This window comes from Neophocaena asiaeorientalis, unplaced genomic scaffold, assembly GCF_003031525.2.
Source record: "Neophocaena asiaeorientalis asiaeorientalis breed wild unplaced genomic scaffold, Neophocaena_asiaeorientalis_V1.1 scaffold500, whole genome shotgun sequence".
In the NCBI taxonomy this organism is placed as follows: Eukaryota; Metazoa; Chordata; class Mammalia; order Artiodactyla; family Phocoenidae; genus Neophocaena; species Neophocaena asiaeorientalis.
Genome location: NW_020171810.1, coordinates 32,633 through 46,162, shown reverse-complemented (window position 1 = coordinate 46,162; position 13,530 = coordinate 32,633). Strand labels below are relative to the sequence as shown.

Below are 13,530 nucleotides of genomic sequence, written 5' to 3'. Positions count from 1 at the left end.
ATTAGGTTTGACATAAATACACTGCCATATGTAAAACAGATAGCTAGTGGGAACCTGCAGTATAGTACAGGGAGCTCAGCTCAGTGCTCTGTGATGACCTAGATGGGCGGCATGGGGGGAGGTGGGAGGGAGGTCCAGGAGGGAGGTCCAAGAGGGAGGGGATATATGTATACACATAGCTGATTCACTTTGTTGTACAGCAGAAACTAACACAACATTGTAAAGCAATTATACTCCAATTAAAAAAAAAAGGAAGACAATGGAAGACAAATGGTGGGCAGTTTGTTTTTCCTCTTTGACTAATTATTAAAGGAGCCCATTCGGAAAAAAAATTAATAATAATAAGAGCAACAATGTATTTGTTATGCTCATGAATATATCATGTATATGCTTATATATAAGTGAAATGAATGACAGCAGTAATAAAAGATGAAAGGGAGGAATGAGGATTATTTTGTTATTATAAGGTACTTACACTGCTTGAGAAGTGATATAGTGTTATTTAAAAGTGGACTTGGATTAGTTGTAAATGTATATTGTAAACTCTGGGACAATCACTAAAAAAGTAAAAAATAAAGGGAAGTATAACTGATATGCTAATAAAGAAGAGAAAATGGAATCATATAAAACGTGGTTAAAACTACAAAAAGACAGAAAAAGGGTGGAAGATAAAATAGGAACAAAGAACAAGTGCAACAAATAGATATGGTAGATATTAATCCAACTATCAATAATCACTTTGGCCATCAGGGGTCTAAATGAACCAATTAAAAGACAGCTATTGTTAAAGTGGATCAAAAAACAAGAACCAATTATATGTTGTCAATAAAAAACCTACTTTAAGTATAAAGACACATATAGATTAAAAGTAAATAGATAGATTAGAACAGAATAGAGAGCCCAGAAAAAAACTCATGTGTTTATGGTCAGTTAATCTATGACAAAGGAGGCAAGAATATACAATGTAGAAAAGACAGCCTCTTCAATAAGTGGTGCTGGGAATACTGGACAGCTACATGTAAAAGAATGAAATCAGAACATTCTCCAACACCATATACGAAAATAAACTCATAGACCTAAATATAAGACCTGAAGCCATAAAACTCCTAGAAGAAAACATAGGAAGAACACTCTTTTACATAAATTGTAGCAATATTTTTTTGGAGCAGTCTCCTAAAGCAAAGGAAATAAAAGCAAAAATAAACAAATGGGACCTAATTAAACTTAAAAGCTTTTGCACAGCAAGGAAAACCATCAACAAAATGAAAAGATAGCCTACTGAATGGGAGAAAATATTTGCAAATGATATGACCGATAAGGGGTTAATATCCAAAATATATAAACAGCCCATACAACTCAACATCAAAAAAACCCAAGCAACCCAATTAAAAATGTGCAAAAGACCTGAATGTCTATTTCTCCAAAGAGGACATGCAGATGGTCAACATGAACGTGAAAAGATGTTCAACATTGCTAATCATCAGGAAAATGCAAATCAAAACCACGATGAGATATTATCTCATACCTGTCAGAATGGCTATCATCAAAAAGAACACAAATAACAAACGTTAGCAAAGTGGAGAAAAGGGAACCCTCCTACACTGTTAGTGGGAATGTAAATTGGTGCAGCCACTGTGGAAAACAGTCGGGAGGTTTCTCAAAAAACTAAAAATAGAACCACCTTATGACTCAGCAATTCCACTCCTGGGTATATATCCGAAAAAAACAAAATCACTATTTTGAAAAGATACATGCACCCCAATGTTTATAGCAGCATTGCTTACAATTGCCAAAATATGGAAGCAATTCAAGCATCCATCAACAGATGAATGGATAAAGAAAATGTGGTGTGTGTATATATATATATATATATATATATATATATATACATACATACACATACACAATGGAATACTACTCAGCCATAAAAAAGAATGAAAATTACCACTTGCAACAACATGCATGGACTTGGAGGGTATTATCCTAAGTGAAGTTAGTCAGACAGAGAAAGAGAAATACTGTATGATATCACTTATGTGTGGAATCTAAAAAATACAACAAACTAGTCAATATAAGAAAAAAGAAACAGACTCACAGATATAGAGACCAAGCTAGTGGTTACCAGTGGGGAGAAGGAAAGGGGGAGGGGCAATATAGGAATAAGGGATTAAGAGGTATAAGCCATTATGTATAAAATAAGCTACAAGTATATATTGTACAACATGGAATATAGCCAATATTTTATAATAACTATAAATGGAGTATAACCTTTAAAATTTGTGAAATACTGTATAGTACACCTGTAACATATAATATTACACATCAACTACACTTCAATTAAAAAATGTAAAAAGAAAGAACAGAAGTAAATGGATAGAGAAAACTATAGCATGCTAACACTGAAAGAAAGCAACAGTAGCTATAATAATTTCAGACAGAGCAGACTTCAAAGCAAGGAAAATTATCAGGGATAAAGAGAGGCATTATATAATGATACAGAGGTCAGTTCACCAAGAAGACATAATAATCCTTAATGTATATGTGCCTGATGACAGTGTGAAACTACATGTGGCAAAAAGTAATAGAATTACAAGGAGAAGTAGATGAATCCACTATCACCTCCTGTTGGAAATGGATACATCTAGCAGACAGAAAATCAGTAAGGCCCTAGTTGAACTTAACAATGCCATTAATCAGTTGTATATAATTGGTATCTATAGACTACTTATTCAACAACAGCAGAATACACATTCTTCTCAAGTTCACATGAAACATTCACCAAGATAGCCACATTCTGGGCCATAAAACACACTTTAATAAATGTAAAAGCTTAGAAATAATACAATGTCTGCTCTCAGACCATAGTGGTATTAAACTGGAAATTAAGAACAGAGAGAGAACTGAAAATCCCCAAATATATGGATATTAAACAATATATTTCTAAATAACATATGGATCAAAAAAGATATATCATGGGAAATTTTAAAATATTTTAAACTAAATGAAAATGACAATATAAATTATAAAAATTTGTGCAATGCAATGGAAGCAGTGCTTAGTGGGAAATTTATAGCATTGAATGCATGTATTACAAAAGAAGAAAGATCTAAATCAATCATCTAAGCTTCCACCTTGAGAAACTAGAAAAAGAAGAGCAAATTATATCCAAAGCAAGCAGAAGAAAAGCAGTAATAAGAATTAGAGCATAAATCAATGGAATTTTTTTTCAAGTGTATGGAGAGTATACGCCATGTACTTTCTTAAAAATTTTTATTTATTTATTTTGGTTGTGCTGGGTCTTAGTTGCAGCTTGTGGGCTCCTTAGTTGCAGCTCATGGGCTCCTTTAGTTGCGGCATGTGTGCTCCTTAGTTACTTCTTGCAGGGTCCTTAGTTATGGCATGCGAACTCTTAGTTGTGGCATGCATGTGGAATCTAGTTCCCTGACCAGGGATCAGACCTACATCCCCTGCATTGGGAGGTGGATTCTCAACCACTGTGCCACCAGGGAAGTCCCATAAATCAACAGAATTGATCAAGGAAATTGATAGAGAAAATAAGTGGAACCACAAATTTCCTTGAAAAGATCACTAAAACTGATAAGCCTCAAGTGAGGCTAACTAAGAAAAAAAGAGAGGACACAAATTATTAATATCAGATATGAAAAAGGATGCCCTTTTCAGAAATGAAAAAGGGTCACTGCAGATCCCATGGCATTAAAAACATAATTAAGGAATACTGTGAATAACTCTATGCCTACAAATTTGATATTCTAGATGAAAAGGACTAATTACTTGAAAGGCAATTTGCCAGAACTCACACAAGAAGAAACAGAAAATCTGAAAAGGCCTATATTATTATTAACAAATTTTTGAATCAGTAATTAATAACTTTCTAAAACATAAAGCACCAGGCCCAGATGGGTCTGCTGGTGAATTCTACCAAACGTTTAAGGAAGAAGTTATACCATTCTCTGCAGTCTCTTTCAGATAATAGAAGCTAACTCATTCTTTGAGACCAGCATTACTCTAATACCAAAACCAGGCAAAGACATTAAAAGAAAACTACAAACCAACATCTCTCATGAATGTAGGCATGAAAATCCTCAACAAAATATTAGCAAATCAAATCCAACAATGTATGAAAAGAGTTATACACCACAACAAAGTGGGATTTATCCCAGGTATGCAAGGCTGATTCTGCATTTGAAAATCAGTTAATATTATGCATCACATCAACAGGCTGAAAAAGAAAAATCACATGATCATATTACTAGAGGCCAGAAAAAGTATTTGACAATATCCAATACTCATTCATGATTAAAACTCTCAGTTAACTTGGATTAGAAAGGAATGTCCTCAACTTTATAAAGAATGTGTACCAAAAACTTACATCACACTTAATGGTGAGAAACTCAAAGCTTTTCCACTAAGATCAGGAAAAAGGCAAGGATGTCCCCTCTCATCACTTCCTTTCAATATCATACTGGAAGTCCTAGCTAATTCAATAAGACAAGAAGAAGAAATAAAAGGTATACAGTTTGGCTTCCCTGGTGGCGCAGTGGTTGAGAGCCCACCTGCAGATGCAGGGGACGCAGGTTCGTGCCCTGGTCCGGGAAGATCCCACATGCCGCGGAGCGGCTGAGCCCGTGAGCCATGACTGCTGAGCCTGCGCATACGGGAGAGGCCACAACAGTGAGAGGCCTGCATACTGCAAAAAAAAAAAAAGGTATACAGTTTGGAAAGGAAGAAATAAAACTGTCTTTTAGCAGGAGACATATTCATCTATGTAGAAAATCTAAAAGAAATTACTGAAAAAAAAAGAAAACCTCTCCTGGAACTAATAAGTGATTATAGCAAGGTTGTAGGATATAAGGTTAGTATACAAAAGTCAGCTGCTTTCCTATATACTTATATAGAACAAGGGGAATTTGAAATATAAAACACAGTGCCATTTACATTAGCATCAACAAATGAAATACTTAAATATAAATTTAATAAAATATACACAAGATCTATTTGAGGAAAACTGCAAAACTTTGATGAAAGAAATCAAAGAACAACTAAATAAATGAAGAAATATTCCATGTTCATGGATAGGAAGACTCAATAGTGCAATATGTCAGTTCTTCCCAATTTGATTTACAGAGTCCATGTAATCTCAATTAAAATCCCTGCAAGTTATTTTGTGGATATTGACAAAGTGATTCTAAAGCTTATATGAAGAGGCAAAAAACTCAGAATAAGCAGCACAATATTGAAGGAGAAGAACAAAGTTGGAGGACTGACATGACCTGACTTCAAGACCTACTGTAAAACTTTCATAATCATGAAAGTGTGGTATTATGGAAAGAATAGACAAATAGATGAATGAAATAGAATAGAGAGCCCAGAAATAGACCCACATAAATATAATCAACTAATCTTTGACAAAAAGAACAGACAATACAATGGAGTCTTTTTAAACAAATGATGCTGGAACAACTGGACATCTACATGCAAAAAAATGTATTTAGGCATAAGCCTTACACCCTTCACAAAATTAACTCAAAATGATCACAGACTTAAATGTAGGATACAAAAACATAAAACTCTTAAAAGATTACATAGGAAAAAACCTAGATGACCTTGGGTATGGTGATGACTTTTTAGATACAACACCAAAGTCATGATCCATTAAAGAAATAATGGAAAATCTGGACTTCATTGAAATTTAAAACTTCTGCTCTACAGAAGACAATATCAGTAGAATGAGAAGACAAGTCACAGACTAGGAGAAAATATTTGCAAAAGACATATCTGATAAAGGACTGTTATCCAAAATAATCAAAGAAGTCTGAAACTCAACAGTAAGAAAACAAAAAACCTGATTTTAGAAAAGGTCAAAGACCTTAACAAATACCTCACCAAAGAAGATATACAGATGGCAAATAAGGATATGAAAAGATGCTCCACATGATGTCATCAGGGAAATGCAAATTAAAATGAAATTCCGCTATACACCTGTTAGAATGGACAAAATCTGGAACACTAACACCACCAAATGTGGAGCAGCAGGACCTTTCATTTTTGGTGGGAATGCGGAATGCTATAGCCACTTCAGAAGACAGTCTGGCAGTTTCTTACAAGACTAAACATACTCTTACCATATGATTTGGCAATCCTGCTCCTTGGTATTTACCCAAAGAGGCTGAAAACTTATCTCTACAGAAGAACCTGCTCACAGATGTATATAGCAGTTTTATTCATAATTGCCAAAACTTGGAAGTAACCAAGATGTCCTTCAGTAGGTGAATGGATAAATAAACTATGGTACATTGAGACAGTATAATATTATTCAGCACTAAAAAGAAATGAGCTTATCAAGTCATGAAAAGACATGGAAGAATCTTAAATGCATATAGTTAAGAGAAGGAAGCCAATCTGAAACGGTTACATACTGTATGATTCCAGCTATATGACATTCTGGAAAAGGCAAAATTATGGAGATTATAAAAAGATTGGTTGCCAGGGGGTTGGGGGGAATGGGGAAAGGATGAATAGGAGCACAGAGGATTTTAAGGGTAGGGGAAATACTCTGTATGTTACTATAATGATGGATACATGTTATTATACATGTATACATAGACATATAAGGATTTGTCCATACCCATATAATGTACAACACCAAGAGTGAACCTTAATGTAAACTGTGGACTTTGGGAGACTGTGAAGTGTCAGTGGAGGTTCATCAATTGTAACAAAGCTACCACTCTGGTGAGTCATGTTGATAATGTGTTGGGCTATGCATGTGTGGGGCAGGGAGTATATGGGAAGTTTCTGTACCTCCTTCTCAATTTTGCTATGAACCTAAGATTGCTCTAAAAAATTGCCTTTAAAAAATACAGACATTCAATAGAGTTCATAATAACAAAACAAGATTTGCTAGCTTTGTGAAGCTCCTCTTTGTGTGCGGTTCAGTTGGGGCTGGAAGGGAAAATCTAGAAGACTGTAGGTTTGGCAGACAGTACATGTTCCTGGTAGTGGCCCGTAGTAGAGGAGGAGGGGCCTGGATGGAGGGAATAGAGCAGCAGTGCCTTCTGTAAAGATACCAAAGCCAGACTAAGTAAGGCTGAGGATGGGATCCAGGACAAGGCAGGGCTCAAGCCAAGTAGGAAGCATATATGGAGTCTTTCTGGCATTGGGTCCCGATCGAGGCTGGGCAGAGGTGGGAAAGAGATTTTTACTCTTTCTTATTCACATTTTGCTCTCCTCTAAAACCAACTGAAATGGAGAGAAAAAGAATAGGTTGGAGAAAAATAACAAGTTGGTTGGGAAAGAAGCTGTACTATTAAGTTGCATAGGACTTTTGTCAAAGTAGCATTCCTCCTTTGCATCCTATCCTCAGACCCACCTAGAAGGGTCCCAAGTCAGCAGAAAGCTTAGTCAGAGGGATTCCTCAGGCTTTACCATAATCCTAGAACATTTGATCAGATGGGTCAAATGTGAAATTATTTAATTTAGAAAACAATAATTTATTCTCTTGATTCAAGCTTACGGTGTTATAATATTCACATGATCTGTGATGATAAAGCTAATTTGAAGTTATTTCCTCAAGTAGAATTTTTATAGTAGCATACATTCTGCTGAAAACTTAAGAAACTATATGTACGTACTTATATTGTCTACATGTGTTAGAAATTAATAGCAACTGCTTAAAAATGATTTCAATGCCTGTTAGAATTCAGCATTAAAAACAATTTAAAGTACTGTTTCATCACAGGTCGAAATGCCAAATAGACACTTCTTTCTAATTGGCTTGAAATGCATTTTTCTTTGAGTTAAGCTTTACATGCTGTGCTCATGTATAAGCACCTCCCCTTGCCTTTGACTTTTTCATAATGGAAATCTCTCTCTTTTTTTCCATTATTTATTGTTTGTGTAATTTAACCAATTCTTCAAAATGATATATTATAAATGGAAATGGTTATATATTTTTTTCTTATTTTATAAGTAGTATATATACAGGTTAAAAAAAAGTTAGAAAATTCGGAAGACTATAAACATGAAAAAAATTCTCTCTATAACCCTACTATCCAGAAATAATTGCTTTTATTATTGTGTATCCATCTAGGCATTTTTATGTGCCTAATAACACAGTCTTTAAAAACATAAAAATGTATTTCTAATGTACATACTGCTTTATAGTGTTCTTTTTTCTACTTTACTTTGGATCATAGACATTTTTGTTCATTCATAAATGTAGATTACATTGTAACTTTTAATAGCTGGATAAATTCCATTATGGATGTGCCATTTTTTAAAAAACAATTTTTCTACTGATGGTGATTAAGTTTGTAATATATTTTTTTAAAGAGTCACATGAGTAGATTGGGAAGGGTTTCCATGGAGTGTTGTTTAGTCAAAAAAGCAAGATGCAAAAACATATTTATAGTATGATTTCATGTTAGTCAAATGATAAAATAACACTATATTTGTGTCAGTGTAGAAAATAAGTGTGCCAAAAAATATGGAAGATATAATTCAAGGATACAACTGAGATACATACCCTAGATATTGGGTATATAGAGAAGGTACTGCTACAAGTGGATAAGGAAGAAAAAGGATTGAGGGATGCAAACTCAAAAGCACAAGAAAACACTGCACTAAAACATTAAACCATATGTGCTGTCATACTTATTGTTTAAGAAATTATGTGTAAGGGTGGGCATATGTTTAAGTGAATTAAAAAGTTTTTTTGTATCTAAAAATAGACAGAATGAAAAAAACAAGGGTGAAAATAATGGGTCCAAGGTTGATGCCTAATGACTCCAGGTATAACCATGTTTTAAAAATAAAATTGGCCATTAAAAATGTTTTTTACTCTTATGAGACTTTATAAACATGTCTGCATATATCTTTGCACACTCATTGAATTATTTCCTACAATAAATTCCTAGGAGTACAATTGCTGGGGCAAAAGCATATTTTAAGGGTTTGATATATATTGATAAGTTACCTGTTAGGTTGCACCTATTTGTATTTCCATCAATAGTTTATGAGAATGTCTGTTTCTTCACAACTTCATTGATGCTAGGTACTTTCACACTTTTTTTTTTTTTTTTTTTTTTTTACTTTCACACTTTTAAATCATTGCTTATGTTATATAATAAAATAGCATCTTGCTGTTTTAATTTACTTCTCTTAGATTACTATTTATGTTCATTATCTTTTCATATGATTGTTAGAAGTTTTACTTTTTGTTTTCTGGACTGTCCTTTACTCATTTCTCTGTGGCTATTTAACTGTCTTATTGATTCACAAGGGCATTTTATATAGAAAGACTGTTTAACTCTTTATCACATATGTTTCAAAACCTATTGATAGGTATAAAGTGATTGTATCAGGTTTTAATTTTTAAAATGATTTCCTCTTTTAGGGCAGAGCCATATACTTTTCCTCCTCCTTCCACTAAGTACCTCCCCATTCCTTCAAAGTATACCGTGGGCACTCAGACTGATTATCGCGATGCCGAAGTTCAAACAGACCCGTATTCTCCAGAATACATAGTATGTCAGGATTCCATCCCTGAACTGCTGACCCTGGCTACTCTCACTTGGGGTGAGTTGGTAATTCTTTTGAATATTTGCAGATGACAGTCCTGATAACCACACGTGCTATTGAGTTCTTGGAAATGACACACATAGAGGCAACTGTGGTTTAAAGTATTGCTATTTAAAGCGTCTTGCTCAGTAGAGCTACTTCATAGACTCATACATTTTCTGATAAATTTGTTCAAAGGTATTTACGCCCTTTTCACTGTAAGGAGGCTTATTGTTCTTTTCCCCTGAAGCTGAAGTTATATTTCGGCTTAATTTTGTGGTTACTTTACTGACGACTCCCCTCCCTCTTCTCACTGTTTCTCCCAGTGAATCAGTTCTTTTTCACTGAGGCATTCATACTCCTTCTTTACACATAAACCTTTCTTGAGTGTATAATACTGAATGCCTATTCCAACATAGGTAATAATATTATCTTTCTTTGCTAAACTATCTTGCAATTTATCAAGGCTCTCTTATATACTTTATTTGATGATTTGGATGATTTCTTTTGATATTATCTCTGAAATGCTAATATCTTCCAGGCTCAGAAATTCACTCTCAGAGTATAGAAATTCACTCCGGTCTAGGCCCTTATTATGTGAAACTATAAAAATTAATAAGAGAAGGGACCTTTAGAAACTATTAGGCATTAGCTTATTGAACTCACTTGATTGTAGCTGGGAAACTGACTCCTCTAAGGTCATGGAGATAGTTGGTTAACTGTAATGATTTTTATTAAAACGAGATTACTTTTGTTTCCCCAATGTAATTAATTGCTGTGATCAATTCTGCGTCACAGGCAAAGAAGATGTTCATATCTGAGTTCTAGTTTTGATTCTTGTTTCCTGGCCCACTTTATGAATCCAGATTAAGCATTCTTGACACCCACACTTTAAACCAGAGGCTCTAATTTTAGGCCTAGATGACAGGTTAAAAGTACGCTGAAATCATAAAAGACATATTATAAAGATTAATAACCACACTTAAAAGCAAGGAAGAAAATTTCCATCGTCTAGAAGTGGAGACTTCTTCCTAAAAGAAAGAAATAGCTGGGAACCTGTGATGGTAAGCAGGGACTCTGAATGGTGGGGAGCAGATCTGAGTTACCTGCTTAAACTAAAGGAAACAGAAACTTTTCTCCTGCCCACAGATAGGATTGAAGCCCAGTGCCTGCCAGTCTAAGCCAAGTGCTCCTATCTGGGGCCTTGGGCTTTACCTCTTGGTGTGACAAGGGCTTAGCGTTGAGCTGCAGGAGGACCAGAACCAGGACATCTAAAACAAGAAATCCGGGCAGGGGCTCAGAAGTGCTTCTCTTGGTAAAAGGCCTAATCTGGAGCCCTGCCACTGGCAGCTCTGGGGTTGAAGTATCAATAAAAACCTCCATGAGTTAGGCCTACCTCCTCATTGGTGAGGCCCTGGGCAGAGAGGTTCAAATAGAGGCCCATATACTATTGATATATGCATAGATGTTTAAAAATTATAAATCAAGCCACTATCTGTTAGGTAAAGTACGTTCTATATTTTTCACAAATAAATCTTTCTAAAAAGTTGAAAGGATAAATGTACATTTAAAATTCTTAGACTCTTTGGGATTGCATGCTGGAATGTGGCAGCAATGGGAGAGGCTGCCTAGTGGCCTGCCCTTTTCTCTGGCTCTGTTCAATATCACAAGGGGCCTGTCATGCATGTATATGATTGCCCCACCTTGCTTCTCCATTTTCTGTTTACACATCCTTGCAAACAGCTGCCACTTGGCTATGCCTTGGGCTTAAGGGTGAACAAACAGCAGCATATAGTCTGCCCTCAGGAGTCTGAATCCTGGGAAGAGGCCCATGTAGGTTTTGGAAGTGGGCTTGGGGCAATTTATGCATGGAATTCCAGGCCCTCTAAGAGCAGGAGTACTCCAGGTGGGCATTTTGTAGTATTATCTTTAAAGTGCTGTGGGAAAATAATTTCAAATCTAGAATTCTTATACCAGCCAACCTGTTATTCAGTGAAGGTGAAATAAGGACACTTTCACAGGATAGGACATTTCATAGGCCTATCTCATAGGATATTGTAAAGATTAATTTAAATTCATTTATGTAATGTGCTTAGACCAGTGCTTAGTATGTAAATAAGCTTTCTATACATGTTAGCTATTAATCTGAAAAGGAAGAACAAAAGGACATACTTCAACAAGAAGAAAAATAAGCCCAAAAGGAAGAAGCAGTGTTTAAGAATATGATGAGCAAAAAAAGAGAAAAATATGTAATTAAAAATTTAAAGTGTTGAGTTTTTAAAAATGATACTTAAAAAAAAAAAAAAAGAATGAAGCAAGTACTAAAACTCTAGATCAGGATTAGCAAACTATGGTCCATAGGCCAGTTTGGCCTATTGCCTTTTTTAATATGGCCTGCAAGTTAAGGATTTTTACATTTAAAAATGGATGAAAAAAACCTATTATGCGACATGTGAAAATTATTTGTACTATTTTGTGACTTGTGAAAATAATATGAAATTAAAATTCCAGTGACCCTAAAAAGGTTTTATTGGAATACAGCCAAACTTATTTGTTACGTAGTGTCCTTGCCTGCTTTTGCACTGCCATGCAGAATTGAGTAACTGAAAGAGACTGTGCGGCCCACAAAGCCTCATATATTTACTCACTGGCCTTTCACAGAGAAAGTCTGATGACCTCTGCTCTAGATCAGTCCTTTTCAGACTTTTGCATGAATAAGAATCATCTGGTGAGCTTGTTAAAACACTGATTCCTGGCCCCATCCCAGAGATTCTGATTTACTATGTCTGAGAAAGGGTGGAGAATTTGCATTTCTACCAAGCTCTCAGATGCTGCTGCTACTGCTGGTTTAAGAACCACACTGAGTACTGGAGTTAAGAAGAAACAAGAATAAAGCATGCAAAAATTCTGTTTTCTTTTGGAGAGAGAGCAATATTAATTAGCTTTAGACTTTATTAGAAAACTATGAGTGGAAATTTCTAGGTTAAAAAATTTATGTGTAACCTCTGGAAAAAAGAGAAGAAATATATCATTTCACAATTGGTAAAGGGGAAAAGGAGGAAATAACAGTAGAAATGGGGGAAAACGCAAAGAAAAAACACGACAAATAGAAAATGCATAGTAAAGTGTAGGGAAAATGTTCAAATATTTTAATAATCAAAATATATAATAAGAGTGACTTAAACTTGCCTATTAAAAAATTCTGGGATTGAATTCATTAAAACCGAGCAAAAACAGCTTGCTATTTATAAAATAGCATTATAACTTTGAAAATAAAGGAGTGGAAAATATACTGAAAGCTGACCCAAAGAAAGCTGGTGTAACAATGTTAATATTAGACCAAAGTTAATCAGAAAACAGTAAAAGGGATAATGAAGAACATGAAATAGTTATAAAAGGAAAAACCCGCCAGAAGTTATATCTGTTATGAATTTGAATTTACTCTGCATAGACTCAATATATAAAGCAAAACTGATTGAATCACAAGGAGAAATGGACAAATTCCTATTCACAGTGGAAGATTTTTTAATGCTCCTCTTTCAGATTAAGCTATCAAAAGTTAGGATTTAGGTGATTTGAACAAGATGATTAATGTATTTCACATAAAAGACTTTGCATGTGGTAAGCCATGTCGACACCTGCTATAGATCTGATTATGCATTAAGAAAATGTGGAAATAACTTGGCTGTAGCATTTCAAGGAAATAATTATGGCTCTGGGCTCCTTTGAACTGGCAGATTTCTCACTCCACATTTATAGTCATTTGATTTATGAGAAAGATGCCACTATATTCAGTGGGAAAAAGGAGGTCTTTTCAATAAATGTTGATGAAACAATTAGATATCCATGTGCAAAAGTGAACTTTGATTCTGATTTCTACCTCCAGGCAGTACTGGGAAAAACAAACAAAAAAACCAACGTGTGTGTGTGTGTGTGTGTGTGTGTGTGTGT

General features: G+C 34.8%; 1 protein-coding gene across 1 annotated transcript in view; it reads left to right on the top strand.

Annotated features, from left to right (window-relative positions):
- The window catches only part of CFAP91 (cilia and flagella associated protein 91), a gene marked incomplete at its 3' end in the record, with an annotated part of 55,168 nt that overhangs the window by 19,383 nt on the left and 22,255 nt on the right, over positions 1 to 13,530 (top strand). The window contains exon 6 of the mRNA XM_024764667.1: positions 9,416 to 9,597. Coding sequence (XP_024620435.1) covers positions 9,416 to 9,597 — 182 coding nt within the window. The remainder of the gene's footprint in view (positions 1 to 9,415; positions 9,598 to 13,530) is intronic.